Source organism: Squalius cephalus, assembly GCF_949319135.1.
Source record: "Squalius cephalus genome assembly, chromosome: 19".
NCBI classification, from domain to species: domain Eukaryota; kingdom Metazoa; phylum Chordata; class Actinopteri; order Cypriniformes; family Leuciscidae; genus Squalius; species Squalius cephalus.
Window position 1 is genome coordinate 22,552,184 of NC_137140.1, and position 27,619 is coordinate 22,579,802.

The 27,619-nt window shown below is 38.5% G+C and overlaps 1 protein-coding gene across 33 annotated transcripts in view; it reads left to right on the top strand.

Moving 5' to 3' along the window:
* Positions 1–27,384, top strand: part of nrxn1a (neurexin 1a) — a 177,195-nt gene extending 149,811 nt beyond the window's left edge. For 17 of the 33 annotated variants that reach the window (XM_079850567.1, XM_079850589.1, XM_079850568.1 and 14 more), the window contains 4 exons: positions 4,698–4,787; positions 6,034–6,350; positions 22,346–22,427; positions 25,474–27,384. In XM_079850567.1, the coding sequence (XP_079706693.1) occupies positions 4,698–4,787; positions 6,034–6,350; positions 22,346–22,427; positions 25,474–25,775 (791 nt within the window). In that variant the 3' untranslated portion in view covers positions 25,776–27,384. The remainder of the gene's footprint in view (positions 1–4,697; positions 4,788–6,033; positions 6,351–22,345; positions 22,428–25,473) is intronic. The other 16 variants (XM_079850579.1, XM_079850581.1, XM_079850584.1 and 13 more) reach the window with 3 other exon arrangements.
* Positions 27,385–27,619: the final 235 nt, after the last annotated feature.

The following is a 27,619-nucleotide window of genomic DNA, read 5'->3' on the forward strand; positions in this document are numbered from 1 at the left end:
TGGAAACACGACTATAAAGAATGCAGACGTCTAGAAATAGAAACCGAGACATAGAGAGGAACTGTTTTACCTTAGTCGAGACCCTCTCATTGTTTTAGTGTAAACATAACAAACAACCCAAATAAATATTTCATTTAGAGTGGAAGACAATTGCTTGTTAAAATGGAGCCATTGTAATGTGCCATTTTCTCTCGGCTTTCTGTTTCCATTGTGTCGGTGGATTTAGTGAGAAGTGCGCATGTGATTGCCTGAATACTAATGCATCTTATGTCCATGGCAGAGTGGAAGAAACTTTTCCACTGAAATATTTAAAAAAGAAAATTAGTCATGACCGCTTCATTTTAATCAGCGCTTGATTGACTCAGCTCCGCATTAGACGAGATAATAAATGCATAGAATTTAAATTGACAACCAGTTCGAGGGAGAACAAAAAGAGCAGCTTGTTTATCTTGAACAATTAGTTCTGTAACTAGCATAGCTGTAGCTTACAAGTAATCTTCATTTTTATATATAATATACGTATATGTATACATAGAAATGATTGTATTTATATGTAGTAATTATATATAGTAGCTTTATAAGGTAAGTATTAAACTAAGAGATTGGGTTTTCAAAATGAAATGCATATATTCCCTGAGGTCTTGTCTGATTTAATTATTTAAATTAAATGAACTCAAATTAAAATTGAAATTAAATCAAAATAGCATCTAAATGTAAATGGATGCATATCAGGAGCATTTTGTATTGCATTTTATATCTTGATTTCTGTAGAATGGGGAGGTCCGGCACTAACTAGCGGGAATGATAATGCTTAAAGCAATAGTTCACCAAAAAATGAAAATTATACAATCAAGTTTTTCTTTTGAAGAACGCAAAAGATCTTTTGAATTATTTGACTGAAATAAACACCCACTGAATTCCATTGTATAGACAAAAAAACAAAAAAGACATAACTTATTTTGTGTTCAACAAAAGAGAGTCATACAAGTTTGGGACGACATGAGGGTGAGTATATGATGGCAGAATTTTCATTTTTGACTGAACTATAAACTAAGATATCTTTACTACAGTCATTGTTTTAAAGCTACACTGTGTAACTTTTTTAGTTGATTCTTAGCAAAAAACACTTAGTTTTTTCAAAAATATATGTGCTCATTAATGTATATTTACTTCTTTCAAGTAATAAAGTATTCTCTTAAGTTTATAATCTGCCATTGAAAGTACATACGGGTGAGGGGTTCGAATGTCGGTCGCCATGTTGCCCGTCCATCTTGAAAGTTCATTAGCCAAAGAGGGACATACCTGTAAATTCGAGCTTCGCCTTTTGCGTTTTTCACTCAGTGACACCGTGACGAATGCGAGGGGGAGATTACTCTCCGGCATATTTGAAAGATAGTGTGGTGTGTGTGTGTGTATGTGTGTATGTGTGTGCGTGCGTACTCACATTTGAAAGAGAGAATTAAAACGTCAACGTGACAGACAAATCAGAAAGACCATAGTCAATATTGGAGTAACTTTTCCCAGATGGAAAGAGCTCATGAGGAGAAAAGATTTTAAAACGGACGCCGAGGTTGCCTGCTTTCTTCTCGACAGGTAATTCAGCCTGTTGTAATTCATTTGTGTAAATTCGAAGTTTTATAGTTGCTTGTCTAACCATAGCATGGTTGTGCATAACGCCAGATCGACCTCTAGTATAACTTCATCCTCGCGTCAATGGTGAAAAAGTATTGTTTACCTTGTAACATAAATCTGTGCTGCGACGGATCACAGGTGATGAATAGTTTTAAAGGCGCAATTTTTTAAGCTATATAAAAAAAAGGACACTGTAAATTTTAGTTATTTTTAATTGCTTTTACTTTGTACACATTGTAACGTTAGCCTAATCTGATTATGCTGGGATAGCCGATTCCAAGGGTGACGTTTACCTCCTGACATCTGTCCTGTAGTTTTATTCATTTTAGACGTATTGTTTATTATTGTCATGGACGAAGTCGATAACTGGAAGCCATGTTAATCTTGGAATAATACGGCCACCGTAGGAGTTAAAACGCCCTCGGAATTGAGAGGAACAGAAACAAATATTCACTGGGTAGTCATATACAATTTCACCACTAGATGGGGGTAAAAATCACACAGTGTAGCTTTAAGCAAAAGTGATGACAAATTTAAAGAGTTGTAATGTGTCATGTAGGTGCAAATCACCTATGCTTTATGTCCATCGGAAGAGATTTCAAGTGGACGCAAAGTATTTAAGTGGATCTTTTCCATATTTAGTAAAAAATAAAAAGTGGAATGTTCCTATAATGTTCCTGACAGAATTACTGCCATACAGCTACTGCTGGGCACAAAATGGCCACAGCATGAGGTTTAGACTGACAGGGCGGATAAATTGAGGTGCAGATGCTGTCTTTGAAAATCACTGTGTTCCTAACATTACAAATAGATGTAGAACATATATAAGAGCACAGAAATGTTTTCTTGGATTATTTAAATGTCTTTGCTGAAGCAGGAAAGTGTCTTAGCCTTATAAAGACAAGAGTTGTCAGACTGTTAGCATGCTAAGCTAACTAGGCAGTCATTTTCACTTTACAGAGAGGCCCTCAGGCAACTGCCCCCTCATTTAAACAGAACATGACCACTGCGTGCGTGTGTATGTGTATGAGTGGGTGGGCGTGCGTGCGTGTTTATGTGCATTCAAGCAATCATGCACATAACTTGCCCTTAGTCACCCAGTCCATCCCGCTTCAAGAACTCCTATTGTTTTTTGGTTTTTTAACCTTTTTGTCTGGTTTCTTTTAAGCTGTGATTTGAGACAAATTACTCCTTTCACTTTTGATTACTCTAGGTAAAGTGCACAAGTAGACTTAAATCACAGTTAATCCTGACTGCACACGGTAGGGGACAGAAAAGGAAATAATTAAAGAAGGGGGGAAATACAAATGAATGAAAGTAAAAAGAAAGAGGGAATCATAATGGACTGAGTTTCGGCCTTCTTTCTGCTCTCACAGCAGAATATCGGCACTCTCAGTCTCATGTCCAAAATCAAACACTCCATGTGTACTTATGTGCAGCCCTGAGGAAGCCTTATTTCCCTGTCCGTGGGTGTTCTCCTTCTGCAATTACCTATCAAAAACAGTATTGTATTGTGTTTGAGAAGCAATTTAGTCATGCCATTTCAGTGTCAGAATAAAGAGCTTTCGAATGGAGCAGCCATACTCATGTGAGGTGATATAAGCTTAAACTTTGGTGCCTAAAAGAAATTTTAGGCATCACCTTTGTCGTTACAAACCTGTAACACAAAAGGAGGTTTGAATAATGTCTTTGCCAGTGTTTTCCATATAATTCAAGTAAAGAGATACAGATATCAAGCTCAGATGACAAACAAGCACCAAAAATGTTTCATATTCACTTTTATTACATGAAAAAGAGACAGTGGGGTTTTTTTTCTTTCATTGAAGGTTTGTTGAAGACCGAATTTTAAGTTCTGTCAGTTTAAAGTTAGTGTACAGTATTTGTGCATGTGTATATGGGAAATGAGGACACATTAGAATGGAAATTTGAAATTAATTCTCTCGCTGAATTTCTCACATCATAGCCTTCAGGTTGACTTGCTACTCTACTCATGTTACGTCTCATCGAGGCAACATTTTCATACCGTTCATATTTTAATCGTTCTTTAATTGCATATAGAGAGAGCGAGACTCGTTTTTGATTGACAAATAACAAGTTAATGGCTCATAGGGTAAAAAATGTGAGGCGTAATTATACTCTTTGGAAATCTGAGCAAGTCAGGCTCGTGTTGCATTTCCCAGTGAAGTCAGGAGTGGTAATTATGTGTGGGCTGTAATGGGAGAGGAGTAAATGTTTTCAAATAATCTCAATTCAATAGAGCTACTGTAGTTGGCTCAACCTGGACATGTTGCATAAATATCTACATTTAAGCACAGCTTCCGCTCGAGGTCACGTGGCGCACCCCGCAGGGATCTAGTTTCTAAATGTGCGCATATGGCATCTCTGAGGTCAAAGCTTTTGTCAGAGCAATTTCAAATTTACATGGGGAGCATGAACATGAATAGTGACTGATTTTACATGCATTACTGATGAACTGATAATCTTCCTGTTGCTTTAATCCTTTGAGTGTTTTTTCTGCTACTTTGATGTTTTTAAATGTATTGTGATCTGATAATGTGAAATTTATCATATTAAAAATGACTGAAAATACCTTAGATTAGATAGCAAATGTGAAGCTAAAATCAAATTGGTTGCAAAACGCTGGAATGTACTGTAATGACAATATTTAGATTAAAATGAGCTAGTTTTCATGTATAACTAGATGAAAAATCTGCTAAAAAGATTTAAAAGGATTACTATTTTGTAAATGTATTATGTAAAGGAGTGATATGTTGTATAAACGTGATTGAGTTTGGTTGGTTTCTCTTAACACAAGAAGAGTAGGTGCATATTTAACATAGCTTAAAATAGGCTTAATTTGTTTGCTTAAATTTTACGAGTTAATTGACTGTAAAGCTTCATCATTCTTATGTATGCAACCTTGGTGTTCCAAATAAAAAAAATGAAAAAAGTAAAGAAGAGGAAAAAGAAAAAAAAACAGACAGTTAGGGCATATGTTTCACTGTAGGTTTTAATCTTTGACCTTTCAGATTTTTAACAATGAAATGTCTCTTTAAACTTTAAAGGCAACATTGATAACGAACGCCTGGCGATTGCTAGACAGCGAATCCCATATCGGCTTGGTCGAGTAGTTGACGAATGGCTACTCGACAAAGGTAAAAACACTGATTAAAACTTTAAATAAAAGATAATTTGATCATAAGCAAGTGATATTTTGCACAGCAAATAAACCATCTAAAACATAAATCCCCTGTATAACCAAGTTTAAAATTAAACAAATGTAGTTTGTAATATTTGCACTGTACAGTTCAATAATGTGTTGTTATACTGTACTTGTAAACCTGTCAGAGGTTAAAGGGACTGGTAATATACTGATAACTGAAGTTAGTTCAATCATTAACAAAATATGTTTACATCATTAAAATACTTATTTAAATAATGTTATTTTCCAGCTGTAATAATCTAAATGACTAATTAAAGTATATGTCCATTTGAATTCATAGTGATGTACACACTATTTAATTTATTTATGCATATCTACTTGTCATGCTAAACATATTTCTTTTGGAAACTGCTAAAGTGGACAGTTAAAAACCCAAAGCAAATGTCTCTTAAATAGCTTCAATGATTATTGGCATCAGATATGAAGTCCCTTTAACAAGCAAGTTAAACACACAAGAAGGGAAAAGACTTGAATGCATGCTGCAATGTATGTAACAAATTGAATCGTTCAAAGTGATTTGTTTTCAAGTATGCTTGTTTTCTTGCTTTCCCTTTTCAATGGAATTATAACCATGATGAATCATTTGTAATGTGTCATGTAGCTGTAAAGTCATTCTCACATAAACCTTATTTCAGTCTAATTAATTTTAATTGCCATTGCCCTTGCTGAAAGGCAATCTCAATAAAATTTACTAGACCTGTGCATACAGGCTTTGTAATTTGCAATAAACGACTGTATTATTAAAAGAATAAAAGTAATTTTCTCACGTAAAAGGGGAAATTTGTTTTTATAGATACAGAATATGTTTTCTCTCATCTTAGTATGTATTTGATTGTCCTTTTAGCAAAGTCCCATTGATTTTTTTGGGACCCAGCTTTCTCATCCCCTTCATTTATTTACTTTGTGCCAACAGCAGCCATTAAATTACAGTCGATAAATTACCAGTGTTGCTGTTAGCATTAGTGTAATTTATTGCTTCATAATCCCCAGGGAAAATAAGGTTACGGTTGTTGTGTGTTTTACCATCAGGACTTCCATCAGTTCTGTTTTCTCGTGTGCGTGCGTGCGTGTGCGCGTCTATGTTTGTAGCGTGTGCATGTGTATGTGTGCGTCTCTACGGCGTGGGGGAGCGGGACGTTGAACACTCTTGTATTTTCTGTAACGTTCTTCTCCGGCAGGTCGGCAGCTCACCATCTTCAACAGTCAGACCACCATAAAGATTGGAGGCTGGGAGAAGGGCAGTCGGCCCTTCCAGGGCCAGCTCTCAGGGCTTTACTACAATGGCCTAAAAGTGCTTAACATGGCTGCCGAGGGCGACCCCAACGTGCGTGTGGAGGGTAGCGCCCGGCTGGTGGGAGATATGCCCTCCTCTTCTATTACGCCCCAGTCCAGCGCCTCCGCAACGGGCAACCGCTCAGAAACGTCGCCCTCCATCACCGACATCACCACTACAACTGCATCCAACCGCCAGGGCAAGCAGACCACAACTCCACAGGTCAGTGGCCACTTTATTCTAGTTCAAGATCCTGTGAAAGCTGATGCTGAGTGTTTGATGTATTATTTTCTTCCTTGTCAGAATGTGACATGGATTGGAAAACTCTAGGGTTCTTTCGTTCATGACAAACTTGATGCACTCAACTATTATGTTTATGGCAGTTGCTTTGGACTTATCATGGAACAGCAAAAATTTTCAGTTAACGTTGCCATTGTGAAAATTAGGGCTGGAATGACGCGTCGACGTAATTGATTACGTGGATTACGCGGATTACGCACTGTTTATATTCATCCCTAATCCCCTGTAATGTTTCACACAAAACAAAACTCTAGATCAGATGCTAATGGCTAGTATGGTAGCGTCTGAACATTTTCAGGACCGCATTCTCGACAAACCTGCGCTGAATGAATGGAACCGTGGACAACTAGTTGTCTGCTACGTCATATAATGTGAGAGCCACAGTGAACTGTATAAGCATTATGAGTTTAATTTACTCACAGAGATGGAGAAATGATTTGCGTTCATCCGCAGATCCGCCGTGCTGTGAGACGCGTGGCTCAAACCTACTCTCTGCACTCGGTTAGTAAGCGCTCAATGCCCTTAAAATATCTGATGGATGAATTCATGCTTCGATTGGACTTATTTAATAACACACTGTCAATTGTGGTAAAACTTTTTTTAATACTGTTGCTGAATGCGAGTCCTGAAAATTTGCAGGCTCGTATTAAAGGATAGTTCACCCAAAAATTCTGTTAGTAATTACTCACCCTCATGTCGTTCCAAACCCTTAAGACTTTCGTTCATTTTCAGAACACAAATGAAGATATTTTTTATTAAATCTGAGTGTTTTCTTTCCCCCTACAGACAGCTAAACATTGATAAAAACACATAAACATTGATCAGCGAACATAAACAGAAGCTCAACCCAATCTGCTTGGCACGTGAGAACAAACCTCATTGGTTATTGCAGAAGTGTTGCGTAACACGAGAATGAACCTCATTGGTATGTCAAACAAACATACTTGAGCTTCCGTTTACAACAACTGATGTGTGAGTTGATCAATTTTTCTGTGTGAATAAAAGCCTAAATTAAATCTGTTCATCATATAAAGCGATCATATCTCTTTAGAGAATTTGGACTTAACTGCTCATGCTAATCCAATTCATATGGATTAGTTTTACGATCTCTTTATGAACTTTTTTAAGTATCAGAATGGTAGTTGCATAGCTGTCAATGGAGGGACAGAAAACTCTCAGATTTCATCAAAAAGATCTTCATTTGTGTTCCGAAGATGAATGAAAGTCTTAGGGGTTTGGAACGACATGAGGGTGAGTAATTAAAGACAGAATTTTCATTTTTGGGTGAACTAACCCATTAAGCGGCACTTCCATACTAGCCATTAGCATTTGCTCTAGTTTTGTTTTGTGTGAAACATGATAGGGGATTAGGGATGAACATAAACTGTGCGTAATTGATGTAATCAGTCACATGGACGCATCGTTCCAGCCCTAGTAAAAATGCACTGTTAACATTCAAACGTGATTGCTTAATTCCACAAGTAAAAATGTCTAAGAACAGTTGGGTTACCGAGTATTTAACCCAAGTGTTCAGTGGGTGTGAAGACCATAAGTGTGCGTAGAACTTTTGATTACACACCTTTTTTTTCTTTTCTTTTTTTTTTTTTTGCAGAGCTTTAACACATTTTTAATTTCATTACTTGGCACTTCTAAATGTCTATTCAGTAGTCCCTATTTAACAGATGGCACAAATTAATTGTGGTGCTTCTAATTAAATGATAAAAAGCAGCTGCCATTGTAAAAATGTTTTACAAAATATACTACCAATACTAAAATTTACTACCAAATTGCAATTAATTTATCTAATTAATTTAAATGTAAAGTTTCTAATGACTTCGGCACACGTGAGTACCTGAACTTGATGAATGATGGAATATGCTTAGCCTCAAATACGGCTCCAATGCAGATTTAGTGTGCGTTAAGGGTGTTTTCTGACTTGGGACAGTCTTGTGCACTTACTTCCTGTCGCATACACGCGCTCTCAAGTGGTCAAGACCACAAGTGTGAGTATTGGGCTGGGACAAAGTAATATTTGTTTGTTATTTGTGTATAAAATGTTTTGAATGAGGAAAACAATGCTGAGAGCACCTTCAAAATTGTGTTTTCCAGGCTTGGAAATTTCTAATGTAATGAAACATGTTATGCTAGTTATGCTGTGCGGTCTTTAAGCAAATGCTTCTTCACTTTATAAATTGGTCTAAATGATTTATTAGCGAATAGGTCTGGCTTTGAATGATTTATCCAGTAATCATAAACAACTTGAAAGGCCATGGAAGAAGTCATGAGGATGCATCGGCTCCGTGTAAGTGTAGGAACCGATTGGTGCGATCAGATTGAAGCAGACAGGCTGTGTGTTGTCTGGGTCAGTGTGTTGTGTTTTAGCTCTGTGCTGTAATTGGCTGTCTACATCATTACTCTCAGCTATTCTCTATTCCTCTCACATACACTCGCTCACTTTCTCTTTTCCATCCAAAACATTATAAGTGGCATTTCAATAAGTGACCCAGACAGCAACGAGGCCGGTTTAAACTGAACTCCATGCTCTTTCAAGCAAAAGAGGCCTCGAGTCTAAGACCAGGGCACTTAAAGACGTGCCCGCGGCTGAATCGCACATTATCGAACCGACAAAGGGTTTCGGCCCGGCACAGTTCAATTGCTTTCAGACATAAAGTGATTGGCCCATTTCTTTTGTGGATGTGCTGTGGCTCAGGATGAGACAGAGTGCTGGGGGATGCTGGGAGACTGGAGTCAGTCAATAAGCCTGTGTGAACAGAGAGAAGAACCCACAGGCAAATGGAACGGGGCCATAAAGGGGAGAAATCAGTAGGGTAGATGAGCGCCGTGTAGGTGGACATGCTTTTCTCCTTTACTATTTCTCTCCGGTCGGTCTGGTTCTCTCATCATTCAGGGCTCTGACAGTGAGCTCTAATTACGGTGGCACTGTAATTACATGTCAGAGCAGGAGGCTGAGCCGCGTGATTGACAGGCTTGCCAAGGCCAGTTCAGTCTCGTCTCCTCGTGCGTGACTTTACACACTGTGATTTAGCCTCCACAACAATAAAATCGTAATTTGATATGGTTAAAACTGATTCTGGCACTGCATATTAAATTACCTCCCTGCTCAAGGGCACTCCAGGCACGTTGTGTGAAAGTGATAGTTGTGCAATAACATATTTCGATCTATTAGCGCCCGATTGTGAGGTTGGCTTATCATGGCCTCGTCTGTGGGATTGCATTACAAAATGGTGGGCTTGCCGCCCTCCGCACACCGACAATGATGGTAAATGTTGCCATGGAAATATGAGACTCTCTCTTCTCAGCACAGCGGTGTCTACGCCACTCTCTAAGTTTGCGCCATCTGCGCTCCATTATCATCCATTACAATCTCTTTCTCTCTTTCTCTGCACAGCTGCGCCGTCCAAATCAACCGCTTCATTTTTTTAAGATGGATTTTTAATATCTAATTAATGATAAAAGCTGGATTGAGAGGGATATGAAATCAAAGAGGAGTTTGTGGTTCTTTGATTACAGGCCTTTGTGATGCCCATTAGATGGGGGGCGGCCATTAGACCGGAGAGCTCTCTGTAATAAGAGCTAATGGAACTTCTTGGGCTCTCCATCTTCTTAACACTTTTCCAGAGTGTCCGCCGAGGTCTCCCCCTTAAACATCCTCGAATTAGCCGAGATCTGGAAGAAGGGCTGAAGGAATTTAAGTGTCACTTGAGAGCGTGAAAATTGCTGTGCAGCGCGCTAAGGAATAGTTAGCTGCGTAGATACGTAATTGTTCAATCTGTATGAAAAGTTTGTGAATTAAACTAGCTGAAAAATTAACATGAATTATTATTTGATTATATAATATCATATGAGTGAGTGACATACGATTGTTCACAATAAAGATAAGGAAAATCTTTTATTGGTTTATTGGTATTTTTGGTCATTATGTTGGTTTTTAAATGATTTTGAAAAATATTCAATTTAATCACCCAATGATTTAATAAAATTGTAATGTAATCTATTACTTTTTTACATTATTATTTCCAAATGTTTTTAAATATATTTTCAGGTTATTTTTTTCCCAATATCATTAAGGCGAGGCTCTACAGGCAAAAACGTGTTTTTTTTTCATGCATGTGTCAATTTTGAGTTTTTTGGCTTTTCGGCTTTTCATAGAGTTTTTTTTTTTTAGACTAGTGGAAAGAAAAGCTCCAAAATACACTTTTAACTCTTTCCTCGCCATTGACGGAATTCTCCGGCTTTCGGTGTTGTAACTGTTATACAGTATGGGGGTGCTATTAGGCATCTTCTGAAAGAGTACTGAATCTCCTGATCAAAAGACACGTGAAGAAAAAGCAGAAACAAGCGATATCATATGTAATCATATGCATTTGTAAAATAACGTGATCACAAACATTAAATAGCAAATGAATCAAAACTGCCTAATAATGTTACCGAATGAGATGTGGACTCAGGGAGAGCCAGGTATAGGACTGTGCAAGCGATCTACCCCATCTATGTTTTGATCATCGTTCTGAATCCAGTCTGGACTGGATGTAGTATTTGACAAAAACGTGATTTTCTCTGCTTTTTGCTCAAAATGTTGCTTTTTTTTTATATATAAATCTTACCCACATTCAAGTGTTGATTAAAAAAAAAAAAGAATGCATGGCGCTAGAATAAATCAGTTTTTTTAAGCAGAGGGTCTGGGGATTCCTATCTATATTGTGAAGGTTTTTATAGAGGGGTTTGTTCCATTATTTGTCAGATTTGTATTCCTAAAAAATTGTGAAAATATATTTTTTTCTGGCTGTTGACCGTATTTTCTGATTTATGGAGTGATAAAAGAGATATCCAAAACCCCCTCTGTAGAAACCTTTGACTCTAATATGGCAAAAAAGAAGAAGAAAAAACACCTTTTGAACCTGGCTTTATCCAACGTTCAGATTTTTTTTCTAGAAATGTATGCAAATTATTGCATATTTAATTAGATAATGACTCGTTTGCCTATTTAAACATAACATTTCAGAAATTTGTACTACAAAAAAAGGTATCCAATTCTTAATGTAATCAATCAACTGATGAAGTATGGGGATATCTATTAGTTAATTCCTAACATTAACTATTTAATAAATTTTACAATCTGAACTAACCAAAAAAGATCCAAATTAATTTTTTGTTCATTTTATGTATGAATTGCGTTTTTAATATATTTTTGAATAAACGAAGAGATAAGACAAAAAAATGAATGTCGATAATTGACCCGTGTAATTATAATTTGATTAGTGAGCTGTAGTGATGAATCTTAAATGCTCTGTTTCGTTTTACATATTATTGCTTTGTTTAAAATTTCAAAATCATAAAACTTTCATTTCATTCCCAGCTTTAAATGAGATTTTGAGTCCCAGATTGTCAGCGTCGCCTTTGAAGATAAAGGCGTTGTAGATAATAGAGATCATTTTTATTGTACAAATGGTTTACAAATGAATGGCTCAGAAGGAAATAATATTTCATGCAGACCAATTGATTTGCTTGTGATACAGTAAATGTGTGTGTAGTGTAAATGAGTTCTGTAGTCTTTGGAATGATTTTGTTAACTTTGCATGACCAGTTTTTTCATTTAATGGCTTCAGATCTGCTCTGTGAGCATGCTTAATCTTAAAATGACGTGTGGAGTTTGGATTATCCTCAGATAAACTGGTTTTGCTATTGTTTGACACTGGCTCACTGCCGCTCACAGCAATTCTTTTTTAAAGAAGTCTTAATGATAGAAAGCCAAGCATCGTGTTTTACTCGTTTCTGTTCAAACAGCAGCCGCAACAAACAAACAACTGAGGTCGTCTCAAAGGAGTCCAACATGCTTAGAAAAACACATGCATGCACCGTCTGCTTGTGACTGACAGATGAGATGTTTAATATTTCTATCAGAAGTTGATTTCCTTTGTGACTACCACCCTCACTACTGATGTTCAGAAGTGACAGCTTTTTTATTATCTTCTTTATCGTCTGTCCCACTATTCCTCTTTGTTTTTTTCTTCTCTAAAGTATACTTTCTCTGCATTTTACCTGTATCACCATGTTTATATGTGGATATTTGGCTGTTCTGTCTTGTTTTTGATGCTGTGTTTCTGATATCCCTTCACATCTCTGGCCATGTTGTTTGGCTCAATGGGATTTGGCATGCCAGGAACCCGTGTGTTTATTCTGATCTTGCTGTGGCGGGCCATAGGCTATATGCTGGGCTTTAAATAATAAATTAGCATTTCCTATGTGAGCTGTGCATGTCATTAAACCCCCTGGTGTATCTTTTAGATCTAGAGATGGGCAGAGGGCAGTGAAGCGCCACTTCTCTGCCTAGAAAATGGCAGCGTGGGCGTGTGCCACGTGAGAGTCGTGCGTTTAGATGCCCTGTGTTGATGCTGAGTGGATTTGAATCCATCAGATGCAAAATAGGGCTTTTTTTCCCTCTCTCTTGGTGAAAATATTTAGAATTACTGTATTGTGTTTACAGTATGTGGTCCTGGTGTCATTACAAATCAGTTCTTGCATTGTGGAAATATATATTGAAATTGCATTTGAAAATTGGTTACATTTGTTTTCTTTTACCTTTATGATTTGAAATGGTGCACTCAACTAAAAAAACTGGATGAGAAAATAATCGATATTAAATAAAACAATTCAAATATTACAAAATGTGACATTAAAAAATGTGAAAGTCACTCGTTTTTATAAAGTAACACTGTCCAAAAGCGACACCCGTAGGTAAAGTTACAGTTTTTAGTTGATTCATTGGTAGCCTAGAAATCTAGACGCACCCTAGCGGCAGCAAAATGTATTTTGCAGCCAGGGTAGTCTAGCAACTCTCCGTTGACTTTCGGAGCTGTAAAAACCTAAATTGGGTCAGGCCAATCACATCGTGTATAGAGTAGGTGGGGCAGGCTTAACATAATGACGACAGAGTTGCGACGGTTCCCTGCTTGAAAACAAAGAAGAGTTGCTGCTTCTGGCGAACAGTCTTTCAAATCGGATTTGGCCGTGACTCTGGAGGACTTGGAGTTAAGTTTTTCTTTGAGAAAAGAGCAAAGAACGGCACTTAAGTCATTCTTAAAAAAGGAAGATGTGTTCGTAGTTTTGCCGGCCAGATTCAAAAGTTGAATCTGTCAACTAACGTAAGCTCCGCTGTTGGGAAAACGCTCTGGTTGGTTGAAGCGCTCCTATTGCGTTCAGAGTGAATTTGAAAGATAGCCGTTTATCCCGCCCCTCGGATTGAGCCGTGTCTATGGTGAGTTGCCAGACCTAACATCTTGATGTTGGTCTGGCTTGCCAGGCTATGAAACTGGTATTTTGAACTGATTCAAGAAAATGAATCAAATCAATGGACCCTTTTCACAGACGCTTTTTAACGCGTTTAATCAGCATCATAAATCCAGAAAATCCAGAAATATATATATAAAAAAAAAATATATATATATATATATATAAAAAATTTTCATGTATTGTACGTTTATAATGCTATACTTAGTATCATATTACCTTTGCATCAAATTACAAAAAAATGAACGCTGCTGTAAGGTTGTTTATAATACAGCGGCTATGGGAGTGATGGTAAAATTTACATCTTTCTCTATTCTGACTGCCGTTGAAAGTTGTGAAAACACTGTTGTGGAGTTTTTCTTTAGCTATTTGAGCAAATGGGAACACAAATAATATGTTTTCTCTCATTCACCGCTATAGAAGATTACCCAACTAGAATGACTTCCGCTTCTAAGAAACACGGAAATGTGAAAATGGTCAGTCGCAAAGTAGTCAAATAAAATAGCATAATGTTGCTTATTTTTATATCACCAGAAATATCGCCAGAATATCTGATGTATATTACCCAGTGCTAGTAGTAATTATAATTAGCTTTATTATTTAAATGACCTCAATTAGATGTGCATATATATTGTGATCTATGTGTGTCACAATTCCCAAAATACAACAGTCCAGCATCAAGATTCACATGTACTCTATAATGAGGTACCAACTCGTTTCATTCTGTTGCATCATGAGGGCAGGACAATGTTCAGCACGGATGTGTTTAGACTGGTCCAGATTCCTGTGCTTTTTCTCCCCCCACTTCTGTCCAATTAATGGATCCTGTGACTTGCTCTGCATGCACTGTTGTCCCAGTGCTCATTTACACTGACCGCTTAAATCAGTCAATCAATACGATTGTTTGAGTTGGCACAAAGCGAGTAATAAAATGGACTGCTGCTGCAGCTACTTTTCCTGGGCTTCTTTTTTTTCTGTCTCTCTGTCTATCTCTCTCTCTCTGGAGGTGTTAGATATTGCAAACGTTTGTTAATTTGTGTGCTTTTGGGTATTGATGACCCTGTTCATTCACAAAGGATTTTTTATGTTGCTTTATGATAAACCAGATATTCCTACCTATCATGTCGCCGTCTAGACCTTAGACGCCTCATTTATGTTCCTTTTTTATAAATTCTGTCACATTCATAATGTATAGCTGCGTTTGGTGGCCGTGTGCAGATTCTGCAGACGCAGGGGATGAATAGAGTCCTCTGAGACTGACCATGGTGCGAAAAACAGACGCCTACCGCGTATCTCTCTTTATCTGTTCCACCCCTCCTTTCTCAACGGGCGTCTACGTGCCCAAAGCACGCATTTGAATGCTATTGAAATGAGCGTTCACGCTGGTTAGTTTAGCTGGCGGAGGCATTTAGATGGAATCGAATAACCCGAGGTCCCAGAGGAGCAGGAGGGCCAGTGGAGATGAAAACGTGGAGCTTTTTGCCATCCGTTGTGTAACATTCGCTCTCTCGCTGTGGAGAGATGTATTTTGAGTGTGTGCTTGTGTGTTTGATGTTAGGTTGTGGGTTGTGTCTCTGTGGAGTTTCATGGCAGGGCTGAAGGTGTGCAACCCCCCTCCTCTCCACATACACACATCAATCTCTTTCTAAAAAATGCTATAATAAAATATCTCCAACTGAGCAAACCCTTAGCAACCTCAAGCTGAGCGGCGATGGCGATTGGCTGAAACGAGTCAGGTGATCGGCTTGCAGTCGTACCGTATTTTCCCTCTCTCCCTCCCGCCTCTATCCGTGTGTATCTTTCTCGTTTTCTCTTCTCCCTTGCTTACGCCTTCCCTCCCTCTCTCTCTCTCTTCTAGTCTGTAGAAGGCACTCATAGTCTCTCCTGATGCACAGACAATTTATCATCCCTATCTGCTTACCAAAGTAGGACTTCTCCAGTCATCACTTTTGATCTGACAGAGCGGACTTTATTTTACTGGTGTGGGGCTTTTTTTATTGCTCTAGGAGCAGGGACGGGGAGATCAGAGAGGGGGAGAGGACAAACTCTCACCTTAACAGAAAAGCAAATCTGTATAGAGGAAGCAGACAGTGTAGCCAGGCTGCCATCATGGATGCGAGGTGGCATTGTTCCTCATCCCAGGTAGTCTCTCTTTCTCACGGTCCTTCTCCATCCAGCCATCATCGCATGCAGAGTCTTTGATGTTGTCATATCCATGCAGTGAAAGAGGCATGCACCATTTGTCTGCAGCGCTCTGCACGTAGAGCGAGTGAGAGAGAGAGAGAAAGAGAGACAGAGAGAAAAGAGAATTGGGGCAGCAGTGAGGGAGTTACGGAAAAAGAACAAAAAGTTGCAGTGCTTTTGTGAGCGTGCATGAGGCTGGCGCCATTCGTCGCCGATGTCCACATCTGTTGCAACGAGTTCGCGTTTCCAGAGTCGTTCATGGCATGCCGGTTTTCTTTTCATCCTTAACTAGACGCTTCCTCCGGTCATCTCGACTGCCCATTGATGCTGTTATTTGTACTGTCCTTTTTTCATCTGCATCTAATTTTTTCTCCCCCTCATTAAAAGTATGTGAAGATCAAGCGCTGTCCTCCAGTAAAGTTTAACCCAGTGTGCTGTGAACAAGTGTGTGTGTATTGTGTTGTGTGAAGTCGGCAGGTTGCCCCCTCTCTCTCACTCTTTGTTTAAGATCTAGAGCTTTAGTCTGTAACAGCGTGTTCTGTCTGTGGGCAGCGTGTATGATCAGATTTATTTATTCCCACTTGGATGACCCCTGAGAGCTGCTTGTAATGGCTACTTGTGACTCACATGTCTTCTCAGAGTGAGTCAAGTGTACTTTGAGAACTTCTCGGTCAGTCTTGATGCATTTGCCTGTTTTATTTCTTTTTTTTTTTTTTCTTTGCAGATAATATAGAACACAATTATACTTAACTTAAAATTCTAATTTATTAAGGCTTTTAATTGTTCAAATTATAAGTCAGTGTGTATTGCCATTGAACAATTTTTCATATTTCTATGTGAAACATGATAGTAAGCGAGAAAAAAAAGGATGAGACTTGATTTTATCCATCTGGAACTGATTGGACCACGAAAAGTTATAAACCAAAATTGAAAACGGACTGAATGAGTTTGCTAAAACAGTGTCTAAATAACTAATTGACTATTATTTAATGGTATCAAACATTTGATTAAAATATATGAAGACAAACAATTTTTTCCTTTGGAATAAAATGCACCAATGTGTCATTCACAATATGACCAGAAATAAATCAGGTTAATTTTGATTTCATGTTGACTTTAATAAAGATTATTAATTAACTGTTATAATTAACCATGATATTGTAAAGGTTTTGAATGTGCTGAAACAATATAATACCTCAATGAAAAACATTCTTGATCGATATGTGAATAATTGCACAGGAAGCCATCTTGATTTCCATCTTGCATGAAAGGTCTGGGTTCTCTATTATTCATCTTAGTACGGCATTTGAAGATGGAAAATGGAGAGATTCAACCTGCACGTCAGGTTGTGTTATTTTAGCCCTTTTGAATCTTTAAAAAGTTGAATCTCTTGTACAGAATGTCAGTGAGCGCATATGGAGGCCCTGTGGGCCAGCTCTATATAGTCCTGTACATGCTAGTTGTAAACTAGCAGGCGTATCTCTATTGTGATTTTTGTTTTTTGTTTTGTTCAACCGTTCTTGTTAGAGAATACTGCAGTGCATCAGTGGCCATTTTTTATTCATTGTATGAGCTCTCGGTATTTTAAACACACAGCTCTCAGCGAAGTGAGGCTGCATTTAGCACCGGGACCTCTCGATGAATATTCACACTTCATTAGCAGGCTGCTAAGTTAGCTGGCAGACTTTAATGTTCTTGTGCTTTCCCTCGCCCTTTCTTTCTTTCACTCTGGCTAGAGGAAAGGAATATGGAGAAAAAGAAGAAGAAAAACAGATAGCGAGAAATCAATGGTTTGCTTTGCAGGTCCCAGCTGAGCCACCGAGGCGATTCGGTTTTTATTTCCTATCATTTTGAACAGGCTGAATCTTCATGTCACCATGGCAACAACAATAGACGGTGCACTGTTCTGAGATATTCGTATTCTTGGTGGAATACTAGAATCTTCATGACTGAAAGAGATGGAGAGATAGAGGTGAATGTGAGTGTCTGAGCCTGGCCATCTCAGACTGGCTGTAAAACTTATATTGGTTTTTGAGTGCAAATTATTACAATAACAAGGAATTGAGAAGGTAGGAAGCTTTATTCCGCCACTGATTTTTTTTTTTTTTAAAGGTAAGAATTGCATGATATAAACTTACAATTGCAAGTTATAGTCACAATTAAAAAATAAATTAAGTCAAATCTTTTAATTCTTTTTATTTCATGATGGAAACAAGCTTCCATAGGTATCTGTTAAATGGAAATTGAGGGAATGGTTTTACACAACAGGCCAGAGTCTTGAGGGTCAGTACTTGCATACAAGGTCCAAAAGTAAGAGAAAAAGCCAAATATGAGCACCAAAAATGTCTCTGGAAGATAATATATGATGTTTTATATATATATATATTAGTGCCATCAAGTTGATTAATCGTGCATGATTAATCAATTCTAACATAAGTCTGTTTATTTAATATGTGTGTGTACATTTTATATATATATAAAATATGTGACCCTAGACCACAAAACCAGTCACAAGTCGCACAGGTATATTTGTGGCAACAGCAAACAATACATTGTATGGGTCAAAATTATCGATTTTTCTTTTATGCCAAAAATCTTTAGGATATTAAGTAAAGATCATGTTCCATGAAGATATTTTGTTCCGTAAATATTTAAAATATATATATTTTTGTGAGTGGATGCAGCAATATCGCGAACATAAATGGACAACTTTAAAGGTGATTTTCTCCATGTTTAGATTTTTTTGCAACCTCAGATTCCAGATTTTCAAATAGTTGTATCTCGGCCAAATATCGTCCTATCCTAACAAACCATACATCAATGGAAAGCTTTTCTATTCAGCGTGTTCAGTTGTGTGTGTGTGTACAGAAAACCAAGTCAGTATCTGGTGTGACCACCATTTGCCTCACGCAGTGCAACACATCTCCTTCGCATAGAGTTGATCATGTTGTTGATTGTGGCCTGTGGAATGTTGGTCACAGGCTACTATATATATATATAATGCAATGCAGTTTCATAGCCATTATATAAAATTCATGGCTGCAAAATTAGCTGACTTAAGAAATACATTTTGAATCCTACTTACATAATGTAATAAGTTTATGGTTGGAGAGGTCAGTAGGTCAGTTCCACCCACTTCTTGTGCCTCTCTTATCCAGGGCATGTACAGTTGGCTCTAGTCTGTCTCTGTAGATCAGTCTGGCAGCTGAGAGATAATTGGAGAGGGATGAATGAAGGTGGAGCTTGAAAAGTGTGTGTTTGAGTTGAGGCAACTCCTTTCTCATTAGGGCACAGCTGGGTCTTCCTCTGTGTTCACAGGTGAAGTGTGCGTCGTCTCTCTCCCCCTCCTCTCCCCCGCCTATTTTGGCACTCTGTCACTTATTGTGCCTGTTGGCAGTGCAGTAATTAAGAGCAAGCAAAACAGGGAGTCTAATACTGTGTATGTGAGTGTGTGCGCAAATGATGGTCTGATAGCACACCCAGCCTGTTTGACATGCTCTGAGGAAAATGGCCAGTTATAATGTAGGCCGCTTCTGTCCGCCTCAGCACAGCTGTTGAGTGGGCAGTGGATGGAGGAGAGCGCCGAGCTCAGGCAGATGGATGCTGAAGGCTCAGTCTTAGTCATATGTGACTTTTCTGCAGAAAACAGCCTTGTGCTCAAGCGCTTGTGTAACGCCACATCTGAGGACTTATCCGAGTTTTGACACTTTGCTGAGGGGCAGTGTTTCTAAAAGAGGAAAGAGAAGGATGGTTTCTGGAGCTCAGCTGTGTGAGATGAATTCAAATAGAGATCTTAACAAAGGTTTGGGTGGAGCATGTTCATGTAAAGCCACTAGTCACAATGGCATATAGTAATTTAGCAGATTACTTTCCCTGTCATACAGTTAGGGCTGAACGATATATCAGTTTATGCCTTTTTTATCATATTCTATCTATATTACACATATATTGGATATATATTGTTACCATTGTTGCAATCTAAAGAGTAATTGTAGCCAAATATGAATATGAAATGGGTAGTTTTAACTAATTCACAGAAATGAACCGACTCTGCGTTTCTGCTATTGACATTATTACATTTGAGATGCTTTTAAAACAGCTATATTTTAACAAGGATCTCAAAACTAGTCTATTCCTAAACGTGCTGTTTAGGAAGCTTAATAATAACATTTCATTTAATATCAATGACAGAATCATTGGAAACATGCTAGTCTAATGACGTGCTGTTTAGGAAGCTTAATAATAACATTTCATTTAATATCAATGACAAAATCATTGGAAACATGCTACCGTTGAAAAGTTTGGGGGCACTAAGATTTTTTTTTATAGAGAAATTTATACTTTTATTTAGCAGGGATGCATTTAATTGACATATATTACAAGTGACAGTAAAGACATTAATAATGTTACCAAACATTAATATAAAAAAAAAAAAAATGCTGTTTTTTTTTTAACTTTCTCTTCATCAAAGAAGACTACAATAATACACCAAAGAAGAAAACAAATATTAAGCTGCTCAACTGTTTTCAAAATTGATAAGAAATATTTCTCAAGCACCAAATCAGCAAATCTGACACTCAAGACTGGAGTATATATATGAGAGAGAACAGACTTTCAAACACTTCAAAATATTTCTAATCCCAAACCTATATCGCCAAGCTTTACTTACAACTTGGGATGATTATTCAGGCACAATGGTGAAAGCTCATGGATCTTCACTTGTGGACCATCTTTCAGTTACCTCTCTACATCTTTACCTGCTAAACCACGTGTTCATCCCTCTTCTAGAATTCCTTCCTTTCTCTCAGTGGTCATGTCAAGGAAGAGAACACTGAGTTGCGTCTCATGCTCAAGCCTATGCATTATTAAGCCCTTTTATCAGACACGTAACCACATTTCGGTTGATTTCTAATCTCAGTGTCCATGATAAGTTGCAGTCTTTTATACATCATGACAGGTCACAGAATGAGAGACGGCGTGGCATAGATGACTTCACCCAGCGTAGGCTCCCAGGATCTCTGCGTTATTATCCTTTCTCTCTCTAGAGTCGGACAGTTACCGCTGCCGGCCTTTAGCAAGGGCTCGGTTGTGCACTCCTGTTGCAACACATCCAGCCTTCCAGCAGCAGCAGCACACAAACCAGCACTGTAACGTCAGGGATCTAAATTATTCACCCGCACTGACCTACTTGCAGGGTGTTTTAGAACTGGGAGTTGAACAGATATCGCTGCAAGGAAAATGGCAACCATGTGGTTATGGCAACCACTTTGAAACAACTGTACAGGGTGCCCTCCCACTCCCACTTTCCTCTCCCTTTCTTCTCCCTCTCTCTCTCTTTCCGTGTTGTTTCGTGTGGTCCGCATGGCTGTGATGATGGTGAAAGGTCCTGATTGGCGTGGGCATTGCCCCGCAGCCTGTGGGCAGACTGTGTGAGCTCAGAGAGACAAATCGATGTCTTTCCTCCCTGTGCGCGCACACACACTCAGCCCTGCTTTTCTATTGGGACAAGCACACATGCGTGTACACGTTTGGCCAGCTGGCAAATGTATACACACTCTGGCTAATTGCAGAGAGAGAGAGAGAAGTGTGAAGACACTAAATGGATGCCACCAAAGCGACATTGTCAGATGGAGTTTTCTGCCGTAGCGCTGAGAGGAACGTCGAGCTCGCTGCCTTTTTGCATAGTTGATGGAGAATTCCTGCACGGAGAGACTTTCTGAGCTATTAAACCACTGTCGGATACCATCTTTGGGATTCAAACCGTGAAATCTCAACATGGCTTTCTTTCCCTTCGGAACCATCACAGGAGCAGAGGCAAGATTTCCTTCATGTGTTGTTGTGCGCATCTCAGCGCCGTGCATTGTTCTTGATATGGCTTGTCTGTAGAAGTGCTTCCTATGGCTTTATTTCAGATTAAAAGGCACGTTTGATGAGATTGTTTTTCCAGCGGGACGGACGGATGTGAGCGGATTTGATGCTCCTCGCACCATGTTTCTGCGTTGACAGTCTTTATAAAGCAACTGCCGGCAAAATTGTATTCGTCAGGGGATTTGTGAAATCTTTGTGTGTGTGTGTGTATGTGTGTTTGTGCTGCTCTGATCAATATTTCCAACTGCCTTGATGTGGAAGTCTCTCAAGACTGTACTATAAGACGATTTGGCATGTTATAATCTACAGAAAGGGTCGTTATTGTGGAAAAGTTGTGGCCTTTTACGGTTAGGACACCTTTGATCGCACCTGAGAGTCAAAGCTCAGAGGACCAGTGAGAGATGTCAGAGTGGCAATGGAAAGGACATTTCCTTTTCGTTCCTCTCTCTCTCTCGCAGCATGAGGCCTTAGATGACACAGCAGCCCTATAAAACTGTAATGATGCCACAAGGTGTTTTTGACTAACCCTCTATCTGTTTTATGTCTCTTTGGTACAGGATGATCTTCTGGTAGCGTCGGCAGAATGTCCCAGTGACGATGAGGACATCGACCCTTGCGACCCAAGTTCAGGTGGGTTAGGTTAGTCATCTTTCTTTTATATTATTACTGTTCACATGTTCTTTTCCACCAAAAATGTCCTCCATTTTTCATTGTTCTGTTTGAAACCACTCCATGCAAGATTATTTTACTAGTTAAAAGAGCAAGCACACATGCGTGTACACAGTCTGTACAAGTTAAAAGAGGAAAATTATTTTGTGTAGTGGCCATCACTATAATTTGGGAAAAAACAATCATTATAGTTAACATTTTACCAAACACTTTCACAAAAAAATACCAAATGGCATAATTTCTCATATATCCAGCCAAGCGGACACATTGTACACCAGAAAAATGAAAACAGTCTGGGAAATAATGTGTCCGCCGTGTCATCCGCGACGAGATTCCAGCGAAAAGTCATTCTTCTGCCCACACTGAATGCGAGAATTCAACCCAACAAAACCACAGCCAATCAGAACAGCGAGGGCGAGCTGAAGAGCGTCGAACCTAGAATACATCTCGTATTTTCGCCACTTCCATGATGTATTCGGGTAGCATCTATTTTATGGTGTTTCTTGTGGATCTTGAGGGATTTTAAACATCTGAGGTTTCTCAACTTCAAAAAACAACCTCTCCTAGGCTCATCCATGTTTGATGTTCAATAATCCAGCGCTATGGAGCAGAAATAGAAACCGAGCGACTGACAAAATCTAGCGCGTTCAGCGGTTGTCGCAGCTGGTTCGAACAGGAGCTCAGATTAACTTGAAAGGGCTTTTATGATTTTGTTGCCGGTTATGAAACACTGTTACCTGAGCTGCGTTGTTGTTCACAGTGCGTGCCGAAATATATGTTTGTATAATCTGCCTTTGCCTCTTTAAACAGACATTATTACTTCATTAAATCCTTTACCCTGTGTATGTGCTGTAAATATAGTATTTTAATTTTCTTTCAGGCACAGAGGGAGCTCATTTCTTAGATGAGTTTTTAAATAGGTCATTATATTAAACAAACTTAAACTTGTGCCTATCAAATTTCTTTGTGCTTCTGTATAATTTTAGCTCGCATTATTTTTTACCCGTTACATTGGCAAAATCATTTTTCTCATGATCACTTATTGTGAGACCTGGCGAATTTTGTTGAGATTTAATTTCAGAAAAGGCCAGGGAGCATGCTAGCGTAGCACATACTGCTTTTCCTATTTCTCCATTCAGAGAAATCCTGGCTACTCAGTCGACTGCACAAACCACTTTCGACATGAAAAATGAAGCACAAAGGTTAACCCAATCTGGATTCGTTCAGCTGGCTTAGTTACAGCAGCTAGTGGCCTATGCAGCATTCATATTATACATAGAGCAATGAAAGCATGTGCATGACATAATGAAAAAAATATGCTGACAAATCATGCAAAGATCTTGCTAATAAGCACAGAAAAAAAAAGCAGAAACATAAAATGTTGGCCAAAGCTGAAAGGTCTCAGATAAATGATGTTACAGCTCCTCAGAGTGTCCTCCTTCCACGCGACATTTCTAAAAACAGATGTGTGAGCAGAGGTCGCCATCCATAATTCCCTGCTGTATTTTGTCATCTCCTTTCCTGCACCTGCGAGTTGCAGCGGATCGGACCGAAACTGTAAACGGCTTTGTCACAGGTGTTGTTTACACTCAGCCTGAAGTCGCACTGTCTCGCAGTTACTGTCCCCTCTCCCAGAGACATAAATCAGAACAAACTATTCCACCCACCACGTCAGTCTCCCTGCCAGGAATAAATAGCCAGGATGCGAGGTTCACTCACTGGTCACAGCTCATGGAAAATGTGCGACATATCCATTCTGATCGCTCTATCTGTGTCAGCCAGATGTGTTTTGTGGCGGTTTGATAAGCAAAGTGTGTAAGCACAAGCTTACAGAACAAGTTTTTCCGTTCAGCTGCAGTACATGCATATATTGCAAGGTTGAGTGTTGTTATTGTGGTTTATATCCTGTTTACTGAAATGGCTGTACGGTGCTGTGAAGCAGTTTCTCAGTGGGATATCTCATCTCGTCAGGAGAGGAATCAATTTGGCAAAGATATATTGATTTTGGGGTTTCTTTCAAGTTCTTTCTAGTTTCAACCCTCTTAGAATTTTCTCGTTGGCTTAAAACTAAATAATTCTGTTACTGTTGGGAAAGAAGCTGCAATGTTGACATTACAGTAGAGAAAACTAGTAAATTAACCGATCGGAACAATTGCTTGGATGGTTTTTAAGAATGGGGCAATGTACACTAAGCTGCATGTTACTGCAAAATATACCCAGACGAGGTAATAAATGATCCCAACACACAGTAAAGACATGGACATGAAATACTGTGAGTTGAAATTATTTGATAATTTAACCTCCATATCTTGATATAAAATAAAAAATGTCCATTAGTGTACCTAGCAGCAATATTACAGTAATATTAAATTTGATTTAATGGAAGTAGCATTTTTTTCTTCCATATTGTGACATACATCAGAGTGAAACATCATCGAATAATAAAAAAATGTAGGGTGCAGACATGGATCTATCCATCAGTTGCTGATTGAATGGAGAAATATCTGAATGCGAGCTTGCAGTCAATTGTAAAAAAAAAGAAAAGGAAAAAAAGCGGACTAAATGATTGGAGAAGTCCTGCATACATCACTGAAGAGAAGTCTGTCATTCTAAAGGAAGACTGAGTTATGACATTTGGATTAAAAATTAAGTCAAAACTCATTTTAAAAAATGCAACATGATAAATTGTTCAAAATAAAGCTTTTTAAGATGCATTTAGAATAGAAAATGCATAGGGTGAATTGTTGGCTTCAATACTTAAGTATTTCATTTTCACTACAAATTGATAATTGAAATGCAAGATGGTGCCACTTGCATTTGTGTGAAACCAGAGAGAGTGAGTCCGTAGTGTAATATGAGACATGAGTAGTGCTGGTTTCAATTACCCAAGTGAGCAGACTAATATACAGTTGCCATGGATGATGTTGAATATTAGGAAATATAGAGGTAAATGGATAGCCCTGTTGCTTTAATGAACGGCCTCTCTCTCTCTCTCTTCCATTCTGTGTGTCCACAGCTCACCCTCCGCTGCCCGAGGCCAAGGGTTACCCCAGCCCGGAGGTGATTCGGGAGTCCAGCAGCACCACTGGAATGGTTGTAGGCATCGTCGCGGCCGCTGCCCTCTGCATTCTTATCCTGCTCTATGCCATGTACAAATACCGAAACCGCGACGAGGGCTCATACCATGTGGACGAGAGCCGTAACTATATTAGTAATTCTGCCACGCAGCCCAACGGAGCCGCCGTCAAAGAAAAGCCCATTGGCGTGCCCAAAAATAAAAAAGATAAAAAGAACAAGGACAAGGAGTACTACGTCTGATCTCACAGACTTTCTCCCCCCCTACCCCCTTACAACCCACCCACGGATCCTGTGCTACGAACTCACGCAAAAGGGGAGGGGAGATCCACCTGTGTATAGTAATTGAGAAAAAAAAAAATCGAAAAGACAAAGTCTTAGTTTGAACTAAGGCACAATATACTGTTACTAACAACGACAAAACATACTTTATAACCAAGCACACCAGAACTTTACTGAAAAGTGTGTACAAAATGAAATGGTACTGTGCAAGAAGACTCCACATAGTCACTCCAGCTGTGGATCGCTGAGACACAGGGCCGCTGGTTAGAATTAAGTGTATTTCATATTATGTTGCCTGTATATGTGTTGCCGGAACATTTTCCCTCTAAAAGCCAGAAAAACCATCTGCAACAATCCAAACAGACATTCACCGATGGGACGGATGGAAAAGGAATGAAGGACTTACAAATGAGATGCTACCTATGATTGTTAAATCAGCCAAAGTACTTGACTCCCTTTTCTGATGGCAGTATTGCACGTTTGGATGAGGAAAGACCGCTCCTTAGCAGGATCCGAACTGATTTCCATTCGGTGGACAGAACCTTAAGGTGTCAGAGAATTGTGGAGGCCTTAAATATCAATCCACGTCTAAAGGTTGTTGGATTTTCTTCTGTTTGTATGTTTGTCAAAACGATGGCAGACAGCTGACAGACAGCTGATGATGACGAGGAACACCGGGGCCATTCGGGATAGATTGAGGAAAAACTCCATGCACGTAAAGTATCTTATTACATGTTTATATACGGTGCAAAGACTATCTGTGTGCTCTCTGGACTGTGGCTGAAGTGGTGTTTTATAGCCTGTTATATAGATGATGCCAACTACAGTATACCTGCTCTTCAAACTTTTTTTTTTTTTTTTTTTTAGAAAAAACCAAGGCGAAAACAAATGAAAAACAGAAAATTAAATGTTAATGTGTTGCTATAGCGATAGAACCGTTTCTGCCATTAGCTATACAGATTTTATTTTCCCTCCTTTATGTGCATCTCCAACATCTGTTATTTTTGACATTCTTTTTTGTTAATTTTTTTCCTTTTTTTTTTTTTTTTTGCTGTTGTGTCAACATTAAAAGACAAGAGTATGAGTATAGGTTTTGGAAAGCAAACAGACATATGGAAAATAAGATTTTGGACTGTTTAAGCAATATCCTTTTGCTTGTCTTAGTGACCAAACAAATTATGCATGGTATTTAGGACTCCAAGTCTACCGAGAGACAATATCATAACCTCAAAAAGTAACAAATGAATTCAGCCCCTAAAAACTGAGTATTGGATTATAGCTAAAAAAGCACAAAGATAGAGAAAACAACCCTTCAAAAGTGTTTGCAAACATTCTCCTCTCTGCTATCTTGTACTGTGTGGAATGTACAAGAGGTATAAACTATATGACATTCTGAATAAAATGTTGCTTTTTGTTTTTGTGTGTTTTTTTTTTTATTTGTGTACAATTTTTCTATAATACCTTCTTTTGTTTTTATTGTGACAATTCTTTGATGACCTCAAAGTGAAGATTTATTATGAAAAAATAGTTTTGAAAAATCAAATGAATAAATAAAATATTAAGACCTATGAAAACATTTGTTCTTTGTTTCTTTATAATGTCTTTGTAAAACATATTACAAGGATTTAGAGTGTTTGTTGTTGTTTTTGTTTTTTGTTAAAAACATTAATATTATCTTAACAAATGAGCTTTGTCATGTCAACGGTACAGGAAAATACTTTGCTGAATTTTTATCTTTAAATTAGGGATGCACAATATATCAGCCACCATATCAGTATTAGCCGATATATGTTATTTTAATGTTA